This window comes from Ahaetulla prasina, chromosome 2 (genome assembly GCF_028640845.1).
Source record: "Ahaetulla prasina isolate Xishuangbanna chromosome 2, ASM2864084v1, whole genome shotgun sequence".
In the NCBI taxonomy this organism is placed as follows: domain Eukaryota; kingdom Metazoa; phylum Chordata; class Lepidosauria; order Squamata; family Colubridae; genus Ahaetulla; species Ahaetulla prasina.
Window position 1 is genome coordinate 137,227,666 of NC_080540.1, and position 14,156 is coordinate 137,241,821.

General features: G+C 35.4%; 1 protein-coding gene across 1 annotated transcript in view; it reads left to right on the forward strand.

Moving 5' to 3' along the window:
* The window catches only part of RPTOR (regulatory associated protein of MTOR complex 1), a 478,109-nt gene that overhangs the window by 313,716 nt on the left and 150,237 nt on the right, over nt 1–14,156 (forward strand). Inside the window, exon 10 of the mRNA XM_058165601.1 lies at nt 8,726–8,801. Within this exon, the coding sequence (XP_058021584.1) occupies nt 8,726–8,801 (76 nt within the window). The remainder of the gene's footprint in view (nt 1–8,725; nt 8,802–14,156) is intronic.

A 14,156-nucleotide genomic window follows, 5' to 3' on the forward strand; every position in this document is an offset into this window, starting at 1 on the left:
AAGAAAAGTAAAACTGAGTTTCATTTTATAAATATAAACCTTATTCTACCAAGCAGGAACCTTTTTAAAAGATTAGGTTACATTAAGATATATTTAAATACTTCCCAGTGATTTCCAAACTGCATGCTAGAGCAGTTGAGCAATGAGAAATTATTCTTTAAAGGTTTCTGTAAAACAACATCAGCTACAGTTGGTCCTCAGCCTACAACCACAATCTGGACCAGAACTTCCATTCCTAAGCAATGGAAGTCATGCCCAATTTTACAACTCCCCCCCCCCCCGTGATCATTAAACGAGTCACTGCATCTTTAAGTGAATCATATGGTTGTTAATTAATCCAGCTTCCCCCACTGACTTTACTTGTTGAAAACCTCCTGGGTAGATCACAAATGTTGATTGTGTGACCCTGGGATGCTTCAGCCATCCTAAATTCCTTTAGGATGCTAAGCACATGAATTTCGATCATGTAACAATGGGCACGCTTTAATAGCTGTAAGTGTGAGGATCAGTTGTAAGTCACTTTTTTCAGCACTATTGTAACTTTGAACAGTAGTTAAATTAATGATCATAAGTTGGGGACTACTTGTAAATAAACATGAATAGTCCACTACTTTGGTTTTGATTCTTTCCAGTGTCTTAAAGTGGTTGAGGAATTCTGGAAATTGAAGTCCACCCATCTTAAAGAGGATTCTATCCAGTGAATCTATTCTAAGGGCACGAAATTCTGTCAGGTTTCTACATCAGATGCAACCAGACCATTTTATCAGTATTGAACATTCCTTCTTGCTTGTCCAAGTAGAATTTATACAGAGACCAATTATGAAACTCGGCAAGGGAATTCTTTTGAAGATAACTGAATTGTATGCTTTCCATATTCTAGAAATAAACTCTTGAGGATTTGACACGTAAGTATGGATTAGAAAAGATATATTTGAATGTCATAGATCTAGTTGTTTTCGGTCTAACTAAGTTACAGATCGGCCTCAACTTATGAGCACAATTAAGTCCAAAATTTCTGTAGCTAAGCAAAACAGTTGTTAAGTGAATTTGCCCCATTTTATGACCTTTCTTGCCATAGTTGTTAATCACTGCTGTTGTTAACTTAGTAACATGGTTGTTAAATGAATCTGGCTTCCCATTAACTTTGCATGTCAGAAGGTTGCAAAAAGTAATTTACATGATCCTGGGACATTGCAACCATCATAAATATGAGTCTCTTGCCAAGCGCCTTAATTTTGATCACATGACCATGGGGATGCTGCAAAGGTTATAAGTGTGAAAAACGGTCATAAGTCACTTTTTCAGTGCTATTCTAACGGTCACTAAACAAATTGTTAAGTCAAGAACTAGCTGTAAGGAAAGCAAGACTGCAGGTAGCTTTTGAGTGATGACAGTAATTGGGGCCTACATTTCTGTCACTGAGCAGTGAGGTTATAAAGCACATCACATGACTACATCGTTTAATGACAGCAATCCTTGCCATCATCAACCAGGGAACCATCCCAATCCAAGCCATTCTGGGCTTCGTTCCTCCCAGGGCAAAGCCTCGGTAAGGTAAATAACTGTTTCCAATTCCCCCCATCCACCAATTTCCTTTCCCATTTCTGCCATTTTGGCAGAAATGGGAAATCCTTGAGGTGTGGCAAGCAGTCCCGAAACAGCACAGCTCTAGGTCTGCTTGCCATGCTGTAGCTCTTGGGCTTCTGGTGAGCTGCAGCTCTGCAAGAAGCCACTGAGTACAACACAAAACCAAAATCACAGATACCCCTAGAAACCACAGTCACCCCAGCTGCATAGTGTAAACCGTCAAGGCCCCAGAGGTTTTCACAGCAGTACAGACCACATTAGGGAAGCAGAACTGAGCAGTTCATCGCATGACCACATGGCACAATTCCAGAAGCAGCTGCCATGTTTCCAGTGATGACAACAGTTCAATGTGGCCTCTGAGAACATGGCAACTGCTTCCAGAATCACGTGGCATAGTTGCGTGATGAAGCGATCCATTCCAGTGCTGTGGAAGACTTTGTGCTCTTTAAGAGTTAGGCAAGGAGGAAAAAACTCATTCTACCACTGAAGAGAAGCATACTAAATGTTGATACGGTGAATTGATCATGATTTTCAGAAATAATATTGCAGGAGTTTGATTGCGTTGATTTTTAACAGTGGGCTTCAAGAAGAGAAAGCTTTTTTGCTTTTAATTTGCTGAATTCTCTTTTTCAAATACCACTGAATTTCTGAGGTTTTAAGATCTGACCTTGCAAGAAGTGTCCTCTCCTGCCACCCACCCCCCTCCCTGATCCCCTTTGGCAGAAACATTTGCCTTCTTTACCTGACACACTTTTGAAGTGTTAAGCCTTTTAGTCACATCTGTCTCTGTGGTCTAATGACCTCCACTCATGTCTGGTGCAATTTGCAAGCAGTACAAATCAAAACTTGTAAATGTGTCTCTTCTCGTTACCTTTCTTCCTCCCTAAGCAATATATATGCAGATAAACAGCATTTGCATCACAGTTCTCCCTGCTGTTGCCTTTCGGTAACTATTGGGAGATCAGTCTCTTTTGTGAGTTTCTTTCCTCCTTGTTTTCTTCCCTTAAAATTGACCGGCATTGTTGGTCTTAGTTAGACCCAAAGCTTAATGGTGTTACCATAGTATGTGTGTTCCCTTACAAAATACACAGATAAATGATATGTGTACCCTTCTTTGAGGTTTAGGTTTGGCAGAGCTGAGACACAAGGGGAGGTCTGAGCTCTGAAATAGGATTTTTGACTTTGTTGTTGGCCATCCTCCACAGCCAGTGATCGAAACATTAAAGCGGCCTATCAGAATTGTTCACAGAATGCCATTTATTCATTCCCACCCCCATCTGGTGTCCAGGCTGGATTGCCTGCCTAGGGAAATGTTCAAGTTGTGATTAGGTTACCCAGTGAGAAACCAAACAAAGCCTAGTGAGAATTAAGCTTCAGAGAACACATTCATTTCTAGGAATCTCCCCCTCCCCACACCCCTTGTTGGAGCACAGGTTAAGAAGAAGGAGGGGTATGGCTTCCTTTACTATTGCTTTACTTTTTCTCTCTGGGGAAGGCATCCAGGCCAGATGCAGGCTTACCAATCAGTTGGTAAGAGATACTGGCTGTTTTCATTGCAACTACATAGATCTCTTGCTGGCCCCGCTGGGGGGCTATTCGCTTCCAGGAATTACTTTTCTAAATATATCCATGAAGAAGGAACAGTCTCCAAACGTATGAATCGAGTCTCTGCAATAAGGTTCAGGATTTCAACATCCTGTCTCTACGTGGCAAGCTGAATTTAGAACCAGGATATAGATCTAATTGCAATAATTGACTCTTGCTCTTGTCCCAATCTGAGATTAATACTTTCTGCAATTGTTCTCTCTTACCATTTTGCCTGCATCCTGGGTGTTTATTGAGCTTGTGGGAGCCATATATTGCTTTTGCTTTGAAGCTGTTTTTATTACCCCCTGATTATCTCATAATTATATAGGAAGCCTATTGTGAAGAGGAAGGTCATTACTGAAGGAATCATGGAAAAGAGGGAACAGATGAAACTATATGCTGCAAGAAAGATCTGGAGAATTTTAAGACTCATTTCTTTTTTATTTGTAAATTCTGTTCTGAATCTGATTAACAAGTGTTGTTGCAATACAGATAGTCCTCGACTTACATTCATTTTGTGACAAAAGTGTTGAAAAAAGTGATTTACGACTGTTTTTCACACTTACAGCCATTGCAGCATAACCATGGTCACATTTTTTTTAAATTTGAATTTATATCCCGCCCTTCTCCGAAGACTCAGGGCGGCTTACATTGTGTTAAGCAATAGTCTTCATCCATTTGTATATTATATACAAAGTCAACTTTTACTGCCCCCAACAATCTGGGTCCTCATTTCACCTACCTTATAAAGGATGGAAGGCTGAGTCAATCTTGTGCCTGGTGGGACTTGAACTTGCAGTAATTGCAAGCAGCTGTGTTAATAACAGACTGCTTAGTCCATTGAGCCGCCAGAGCCCCTGATGAGCCACTAGAGGACATGATTAAAATTTGGGTGCCTAGCAACTGGCATATATTTTTGACAATTGCACTGACATAGGGTCATGTGACCACCATTTATAACTTTCTCAGCCAGCTTGTGACAAGCAAAGTCAATGGGGGAAGCCAGATTCGCTTAACAATCACATAATTCATTTAAGCAAATCCAGAGGCAGAGGAAGAATGCAAGAATGGAATAGCGGACTATTCCCACGGTGAAGGCTCTGTTGATGTGGTCACACAACATTTTTTTTTGAAAGGATTTAATGGCTGCTCTCAGAATTATGTTAAGAATTTAATTAGAAAATGTTAATATTTATGTTAAAATATAAGTGACAACTATAACAAAAATAATTGATGTTTTGGGGAATGGAGGGAAAGATAGCAGAATAAATTGGGATAAGAGGGAAATGAGTGTTATTACGTTGAGGAAAAAGTATTTTTTTCTTTCTTTTCTTGTTTTTACGAATAAGTAAGGTAATAAAACAATTTGATAAAAACTTCTAAGGAAACAATTTAATATACTGGAGGAATAACTGATGGAAATGATTAGTAATTACCCTTTTAAATGTTAAATTTTTGTTAAGTATTAAAAACTGATGAAATAGAAAATTTTTAAATATATGTTATTGATTTAGAGGCAGAGGAAGATGATGGGGGGAGTGGTCTCTGTGAGTTCAAGACTACTCCTATATAAGAAAGAAATTGTCTATGTGATCGCTGGGCAGTTTTAAGAAAAGTTTTTGGATGGTCTGACCTCTGATTAGTAATGAAGACATAAAGCTTTAATTGGTGAAATTTAAAAACTTAATAGAAGATTTGTTAATGATGTTTTAGGGAATTAATCTTGGGGACCAGACTTCTTTTAAATACCTTTTAGAATAGGTTGAATCTGATATTTTTTATTAGATCTGTGCAAATAAATAATTAAATTTAAGAAGAAGAAGAAAATACATTGTATTAGATTATAATTTGGGTGAAATTTAATATGTTTTAAGATGTACCTGACCAATAATTTGTTCACAATGACTTTTTTTTTCATGTTTATAAAAAAAGAAAAATATTTTGGCAAAAAAAAAACAATCACATAATTCCTTTAATAACTATAGTGATTTGCTTAACAACCGTACCAAAAAGGTCAGTAAACTGAGGCACTACTTACTTGGCAAGAGAAATTTTGAGCTCAATTGTGTTCATAAATCGAAGACTACCGGTGGCTAGTCTTAAAGTTTAGAGAAATAGATTAAGCTTTAAGAAAGGCGCTCAGATGAATACAAGTAGTCCTCGACCTGCAACAGTTCATTTAATGACTGTTCAACTTTACAACGGCACTGAAAAAAGTGACTTATGACCATTTTCACACTTATGTCCATTGCCGCATCCCCAGGGTCACGTGATTTATATTCGGATGCTTGGCACCTGGTTCATATTTATGACAGTTGCAATGTCCCGGGGTCATGTGATCCCCTTTTGCCATCTTCTGACAAGCAAAGTCAATGGGGCATCCAGATTCACTTAACAGTCATGTGACTAATTTAACAACTGCAGTGATTCACTTAACAAATGTGGCAAGAAAAGTCATAAAATGGGGCAAAATTCACTTAACAAATTTCTCACTTAGCAACATAAATTCTGGGCTCAGTTGTGGGCATAAGTCATGGATTACCTGTATCTGCAACCTTGGAATTACTTACTTTAGATATTACATGAGGATGTTGGATATTGTTTAGCGGTTACATTTTTAATGTCACAAAGCACAGGGAAGAAACAAGTATGGCTACTTAATGTTCCCTCTCTCCATTCCTTAAAAACAAAAAGAATGTGATGATGATATAGTATAGTTTATAATCCTGTTAAAGTAAGATTTTACTGGGGGACCATGCATACAACAAGATGGGAATGAGGGGAAGTATTGTATAGAAGTTGCCTGGGTGCTCAGATAAGTTTGTGATTGCTATATTGATTAGCTGTCAAAAATAAAAGATGGTTAGGCAAAAGTACTGAATTAACCTGCTAGCTGTTGTCAGGCTCACTACTGTTTAAAATAATGGACAAGGGCTTGTTTTACAGTAAATTTAGCTTTCCATTTCAGTTATATCTTTGTGGCTCTGTGTTATACATTTAATTAAAATGAAAGACAAATTCAAAGGCACATACGCATATACCGAAATATTTTATTAAGAAAAATGTAACCATAAAACCTACAAAGCACACATACTCTCTATCACCGCCCCTTTTTCTCCGGTGGGAGAATAGTGGCAGGTCTTTGCTTAGTTGTAGTGGTACTGGAATAATGACACAACCACAATATGCAGTCATCTCTAATTATCTTGGATTCTGCCTAGATTCTTCAGTGGTGCTGGCATAGTGGGAACTTTTATGAATTGTACCCTTTGATCTATATACTCTGCGAAACACCCTTATAATCAGTTTAACACTGTAAAAGAATAATCTCTCCGAGATTTAATTTTCATGAAAACTTGAATATATTTAACTTCAAATTGATTGGAAACTTGTTATGAAGTCAGATATAGGACCAAAATAATATTATGACATTTAATTTCATGACTTCATTGGGGGAAGGGTTGTGCCTTGCTTCGCTTCCGTAGCAAAAAGAGGCTATGTATGCATGTATGGAATTTATTCGCTGCCTATTACTGCTGTAGATGGCTTACAACATAAAAACAAAGAAAGGGCAAGTATAAACATAACAGTAGCAAAATAGTGAAACAATAAAACAAACAACGAAATAAACAATGAAAACACAGTAATATGAGATTTAAAAATGGGTGGAGAGAACCAGGGAATGCTGGGGGCGGGGGGAGGGAAGGAGAGGGGGTTTGCTATCAATCCAGCAGCCACCTTCAGTCATGGGGTCAGGCTCTTGCAATATGAAGAACATAGCAGTTGTCCACTACACTTTAAAAAAGCCATATAGTACTCCTCACTTACCGACCAATCATTTTATGACTATTCAAAATTACAGTGATTTTAAGATTAGTCCTTAAAGTTACAGCCATCACAGTGTCCCCATGGTCATGGGATCATGGTTTGAATGCTTGGCAACTGGCACATGTTAACAACTGTCGCAGAGACCCATGGTCACATGATTGCTATTTGCAATCTTTACAGCCAGCTTCTAGCAAGCAGAATTATTAGGGAAGCCCAAGGAAATAAGCGTCATGCATCAACTTGCTTAATTTCCTTAAGAACAGCAGATGGAACTGATGTGGTCATTCAGGTATGGTCAGATGATATTTCACTTTATGATCACAATGCTTAGCAGTGAAGTTACTGGTCCTGTTTGTGGCCAGTAAATGAAGACTACCTGTATATTTCCCCAGGATTGCATATGATATCATAAATTAATCAATGATTAATAAAAAAATAATATATTTTAAGTTGCTTTTCTCATTCTTCTTCCCTCATTCTCTATATTGAAAGTATAGCAGAAATATAGAATATACCAATGAATGCTTAAAAAGCTACTTGAAGGACTTCTGAATAATTTTGCATTTAAATAGTTTTGAACTGAACTTTCAGGTGGAGGAAAGTGATATATTGCTTAGCTGGAAGTTGGTACCACTTCTACATTTCTACATATTTTTATCATAGAAAAATGTTCAGATACTTATATTCTGATACAGAGCATGTACTAGACTATTAATTTTGAATCGCTGCTTATTAATGTGCCCATCACTTAACCAGCATCTTGGAAATTAAATGGTAGCTCACTTAGTGGGCCACCATCTGTGAAGTCCTGAGGGAAATAATATTTCTGAAGAAGACGGTTGAAATGACTTTCATTTCATACTAAGAAAGCTATAATAACAGGTCTATGTATATCAACAAGAGCTGACCATGATTCAAAGGCAACTTTAATTTTTTTTTCCTTATTCCATCAAAGAAAATGTGTCATCTCTGATATCCAGAAAATCAGAAATTTTGTGGTGAAAATCACTCAGATATAAGACTGTCTCCTAACATAAGCAGATATGTTATGTTTCACAAAATATTTATGTTTGCTAAATTTTATAAACCATTCTTTATTTTTTTTAAAAAAATCAATTTTCACCCCCTTTGCTCCCATACATACACTTTTATTTGCTACTATTTCAGAGCAAGTACGTCCCACATAAATAGACAGAATTAAACTTCTATAAACTCTTTTCTTTTCATCTATAGTGGTGAATTTTTCAAAGACAACTTTGAAATGCTCTCCCTAGAGAGAATCATTTGATTCTGATCTTTTATCTTTCCAATGATTTTTTTAAAATTTATTTGCATTTATATCCCGCCCTTCTCCGAAGACTCAGGGCGGCTTACACTGTATCAAGCAATACTCTTCATCCATTTGTATATTATATACAAAGTCAACTTTTATTGCCCCCCTCAACAATCTGGGTTTGAGATGGCCTAAGCATTTTTGTGCTGTGGAATTTTCAGTGAATTTGTTATCTACAGTGCTGATTTATGTTTTGTTTCACACCTTAGATATAAAAAGCTGCTTTAAGTTATTAAGTATAGTATATACTAATTGGGAAAAGTCTAATCTAAGTGTCCCTCGTTTTACTACCACAAAGCAAGTACTTAACATGTACCCTAAGTGAGGTGATGGTGTTGCATATAATTTTGCCCAGTCTTGTAATGCCCCTATCTTTTTATCTTTTCCCAGGCAAGCATGGGATCTTGCTGTGGATATATGCCTATCTCAGCTGCCTACCATTATAGAGGAAGGGACTGCATTTAGGGTAAGTTTCTAAACTATTAAACTCATGTCTGGGTTATTCAAATTTGGCTGTCCACCAAAGATGTCCTCAGCTTCCATAATTCCTTAACTAGCATGTCCATTGCTGACAATTCTGAATTCTGGGTAGTGCCAAGGTTGGAGAAGGATAATCTAGTAATTCCAAAATTCTCATATTTTTTATCAAGCAATTATATACCCATTCCTTCATATGACACCTATGAATCATTGACCCAATCGAAGAAAGATGCCATGCAGCATATGTATTGCACAGAGTAATTTTAACTACATCCCTTGTGTTGCTTCTTAAGAATGAGAAAAAAATTCTCTTAGTATTGAAAGTTTTCACAGGATACTTTTAGATATTATATATAATATGATAAAAATATTCATACATAGCAGCATAAAAGTCCCAGTATTATTCATAGTGTTTTATAAATCAAAGGATAGAGATATCATCTGTGAAGGTTTTGCTATCTAAAATTTTATACAGAAGAAATAACAGGAGCAGGAGATAGATTGTATAATGATTCCAGTAGTATGAATAAAGACATAAATACAACAGAATATAATAATTTAGGAGAATAGGATATATAATAAATAATTACTGTGACATTGTTTAATGTGATTTCCATCATCAAAACTAAAGCTGATATAATAGTTCCTACCCTCCCTCCTTGTATTCTGTATCTGATATTCCAATTTCTCACTATGGAATTGTCCTTGTTAGTAAGTTTGTTTGCAAATTTATATAAAATAAAAGTAAAAATAATTAATCAAATCAGGGCAAACAAACTGAGCTCCCATTAACATCCTGACCTTAAAGCCTGAGAGAAGAACCAGGTTTTTAAGACATTCTGAAAATCCCCTTCTTAGAATCAGAATCTCAAGGGTTTGCAGAAATTATTGTTATAATAACAGGCCTTTTTTAATTAGAAAAATAGAACTCTCAAATCAATGCCTGATGTAGGTTGATAGTACATTTGGGTTCTTTTTAGCTGGGTGCCTCCAAATCAGGCCTGAACTGATAGACAAATACTCAACCTGTTCCTGGTAAATCAGATATAACAGTTCTAAGAACATTGCAGTGATCTCCTTGATCTTGTTCATCTACTTTATTTTTGCCTTCCTTTTCATATTTCTTCAACTGTGTTAAGTAGCTGGATTATATAGCTGGATATAGCTGGATTTTGATCCATTATATACTCACTTCTCATGCTCAAAAAAATGTGAGTTTCTGTTTGTAATTGCTTAAGGGAGCAGTCAATCTTTACTTCGTGGTTCTTCTTGCAATTCACGATAGCCTTGGCAATCATCTCCAGATCCACAGTTCAACAACCCTCTCTCCCCCTCTCATTCTCAGTGCCCAACTTTCATAGCTATACATTATCACTGGAAAAATAATGCTTAAACTATTCTGATCAGATATCCTTATCTCCTGGGGTCTTGTCTAAATATCAATGTAGTCATTTTAGAATTAATCTGTTCACTAGTGCAGTATCTTCCTCTTCTGGCATGATGTGGGTTTCTCTAAGCATACCACTTGGTATTAGCATTGTCTTAACAGATTTCCACTTTCTATTTTTATTTTTCCAGTGAACTTCTGTAAATGTTCTTTTTACCTAAAAATAAATAAATAATATAATTAATAATGTTTTGGCCTCTTAGTTTGAATCTGGTTATCATCTTTTCCAGTCCTGCCATTTTTATTATATATTTTTCTATATGACATCTTTGTGTTATTTCCTTGCTTATTTTGAATCACTTTTTCTCCAATCTTATCAATCTTGCCTCTTCTGAAGAAGAATAATCAGAATTGCTGGCACATTCATTAGTCTTAATATATTTCATATTATGGCATTGTCTGCAGATCAGGCTCTTTAGCAATAAGTCAAGTAAAGCTAAATGTCTTTTTAACACATGTGTACTCTCCGTTATTCATTTTACATTTGCTATCTGATCAAATCTGCTCCTGCTTTTGATGAATCTTCCTGTTTTAAGGCATTTCTCTCTTCATCTAGTTCTCTATTGTTCTTTGTAAGATTTTAGGAAGAACTTTCATGAAGAATTAAAGCAATGGTTTGATAATTCTTTTGTATTTTGCTTGGGTTTTTTGTATCGATCTAGTAGGCTAGTCTATTTCTTTTTCCCCCCACATAGAACTATTAGTACTTTAGCTACCTCTTCTGCTGTAGTGTTAAACAGTTCAGGGATTATTTTATTTACATCTGGTGCTTTCTTATTTGAAAGCTGATCTATTGCCCCTTATACCTCACTTTAGATTTAGTTTCTGAATATATTCTCTGTCCAAAAATATTTCTGTACAATGTTCCTGTTTGTAAAATGTTTTGTTCTCTTTTGATGTCATTTGTCTGTATTAGAACACTTCCAATATTACTCAAAGGTAATCTTAATTAGATGTACATTTTCTGTAATTGACTATTGCCTTACACAATGTAAGCCGCCCTGAGTCTTCGGAGAAGGGCGGATATAAATCAAAGGATAGAGATATCATCTGTGAAGGTTTTGCTATCTAAAATTTTATACAGAAGAAATAACAGGAGCAGGAGATAGATTGTATAATGATTCCAGTAGTATGAATAAAGACATAAATACAACAGAATATAATAATTTAGGAGAATAGGATATATAATAAATAATTACTGTGACATTGTTTAATGTGATTTCCATCATCAAAACTAAAGCTGATATAATAGTTCCTACCCTCCCTCCTTGTATTCTGTATCTGATATTCCAATTTCTCACTATGGAATTGTCCTTGTTAGTAAGTTTGTTTGCAAATTTATATAAAATAAAAGTAAAAATAATTAATCAAATCAGGGCAAACAAACTGAGCTCCCATTAACATCCTGACCTTAAAGCCTGAGAGAAGAACCAGGTTTTTAAGACATTCTGAAAATCCCCTTCTTAGAATCAGAATCTCAAGGGTTTGCAGAAATTATTGTTATAATAACAGGCCTTTTTTAATTAGAAAAATAGAACTCTCAAATCAATGCCTGATGTAGGTTGATAGTACATTTGGGTTCTTTTTAGCTGGGTGCCTCCAAATCAGGCCTGAACTGATAGACAAATACTCAACCTGTTCCTGGTAAATCAGATATAACAGTTCTAAGAACATTGCAGTGATCTCCTTGATCTTGTTCATCTACTTTATTTTTGCCTTCCTTTTCATATTTCTTCAACTGTGTTAAGTAGCTGGATTATATAGCTGGATATAGCTGGATTTTGATCCATTATATACTCACTTCTCATGCTCAAAAAAATGTGAGTTTCTGTTTGTAATTGCTTAAGGGAGCAGTCAATCTTTACTTCGTGGTTCTTCTTGCAATTCACGATAGCCTTGGCAATCATCTCCAGATCCACAGTTCAACAACCTCTCTCCCCTCTCATTCTCAGTGCCCAACTTTCATAGCTATACATTATCACTGGAAAAATAATGCTTAAACTATTCTGATCAGATATCCTTATCTCCTGGGGTCTTGTCTAAATATCAATGTAGTCATTTTAGAATTAATCTGTTCACTAGTGCAGTATCTTCCTCTTCTGGCATGATGTGGGTTTCTCTAAGCATACCACTTGGTATTAGCATTGTCTTAACAGATTTCCACTTTCTATTTTTATTTTTTCCAGTGAACTTCTGTAAATGTTCTTTTACCTAAAATAAAATAAAATAATATAATTAATAATGTTTTGGCCTCTTAGTTTGAATCTGGTTATCATCTTTTCCAGTCCTGCCATTTTTATTATATATTTTTCTATATGACATCTTTGTGTTATTTCCTTGCTTATTTTGAATCACTTTTTCTCCAATCTTATCAATCTTGCCTCTTCTGAAGAAGAATAATCAGAATTGCTGGCACATTCATTAGTCTTAATATATTTCATATTATGGCATTGTCTGCAGATCAGGCTCTTTAGCAATAAGTCAAGTAAAGCTAAATGTCTTTTTAACACATGTGTACTCTCCGTTATTCATTTTACATTTGCTATCTGATCAAATCTGCTCCTGCTTTTGATGAATCTTCCTGTTTTAAGGCATTTCTCTCTTCATCTAGTTCTCTATTGTTCTTTGTAAGATTTTAGGAAGAACTTTCATGAAGAATTAAAGCAATGGTTTGATAATTCTTTTGTATTTTGCTTGGGTTTTTTTTTGTATCGATCTAGTAGGCTAGTCTATTTCTTTTTCCCCCCACATAGAACTATTAGTACTTTAGCTACCTCTTCTGCTGTAGTGTTAAACAGTTCAGGGATTATTTTATTTACATCTGGTGCTTTCTTATTTGAAAGCTGATCTATTGCCCCTTATACCTCACTTTAGATTTAGTTTCTGAATATATTCTCTGTCCAAAAATATTTCTGTACAATGTTCCTGTTTGTAAAATGTTTTGTTCTCTTTTGATGTCATTTGTCTGTATTAGAACACTTCCAATATTACTCAAAGGTAATCTTAATTAGATGTACATTTTTCTGTAATTGACTATTGCCTTACACAATGTAAGCCGCCCTGAGTCTTCGGAGAAGGGCGGGATATAAATTCAAATTTAAAAAAATTGTTCTGATTTCCTTAAAACCAGTAATTCATGTTCCACAGTGTGTCCTTGGAAATATTCTGGTAGATTGGATTGTACTTCTCTATCTTCTGTTTGTATCTGATTTCATTCTAATGTCCTTCTAGTGTTGTCCAAAGGCCTTTGTTTAAAAAAACGTATTGGCAACATATAAAGAATTCTTTTTGCAAAGTTCTATTAATCTATCTCCTGCAGCATTGCATTTACCCAATCCAAAAATTTTAATGATTCGAGACCCTCTAATTTTCCAATCTTAGCATTTCATTTGTAACACTGTTTTCTTTCTAGATTTTGTACATAGCATCTCTTACAATTTGTCATACAATTCTTTATTTTTTTTCCATTACCTCTGTATTAGAGGCATACATTTATAAAAGTTTGATAGTCATTGGATACCTACCAACCCCAATATGATGTGCTTTACTGGTTTAGCAATGTCCTTTTTAAATTTAAGTACCTTTCCATTGTTTTGTAGGATCTCCTATCCTAAATAATATTTATAAGGTAATAATATATAAGTTGACATATATAAGTTGACTTTGTATATAAATATACAAATAGAATGAAGACTATTGCTAACATAGTGTAAGCCGCCCTGAGTCTTCGGAGAAGGGCGGGATATAAATGTAAATAAAAAATAAAATAAAATAAACTGATTCCACATGTATTCGGTCCATCTACATTTTCGTGGTTCTAAAATATCCAGTTTTTATTCTTCAAACATCCTACTTTGTTTTAATTTTGTAAGTTTCAAACTTTTCTTGGTAAAT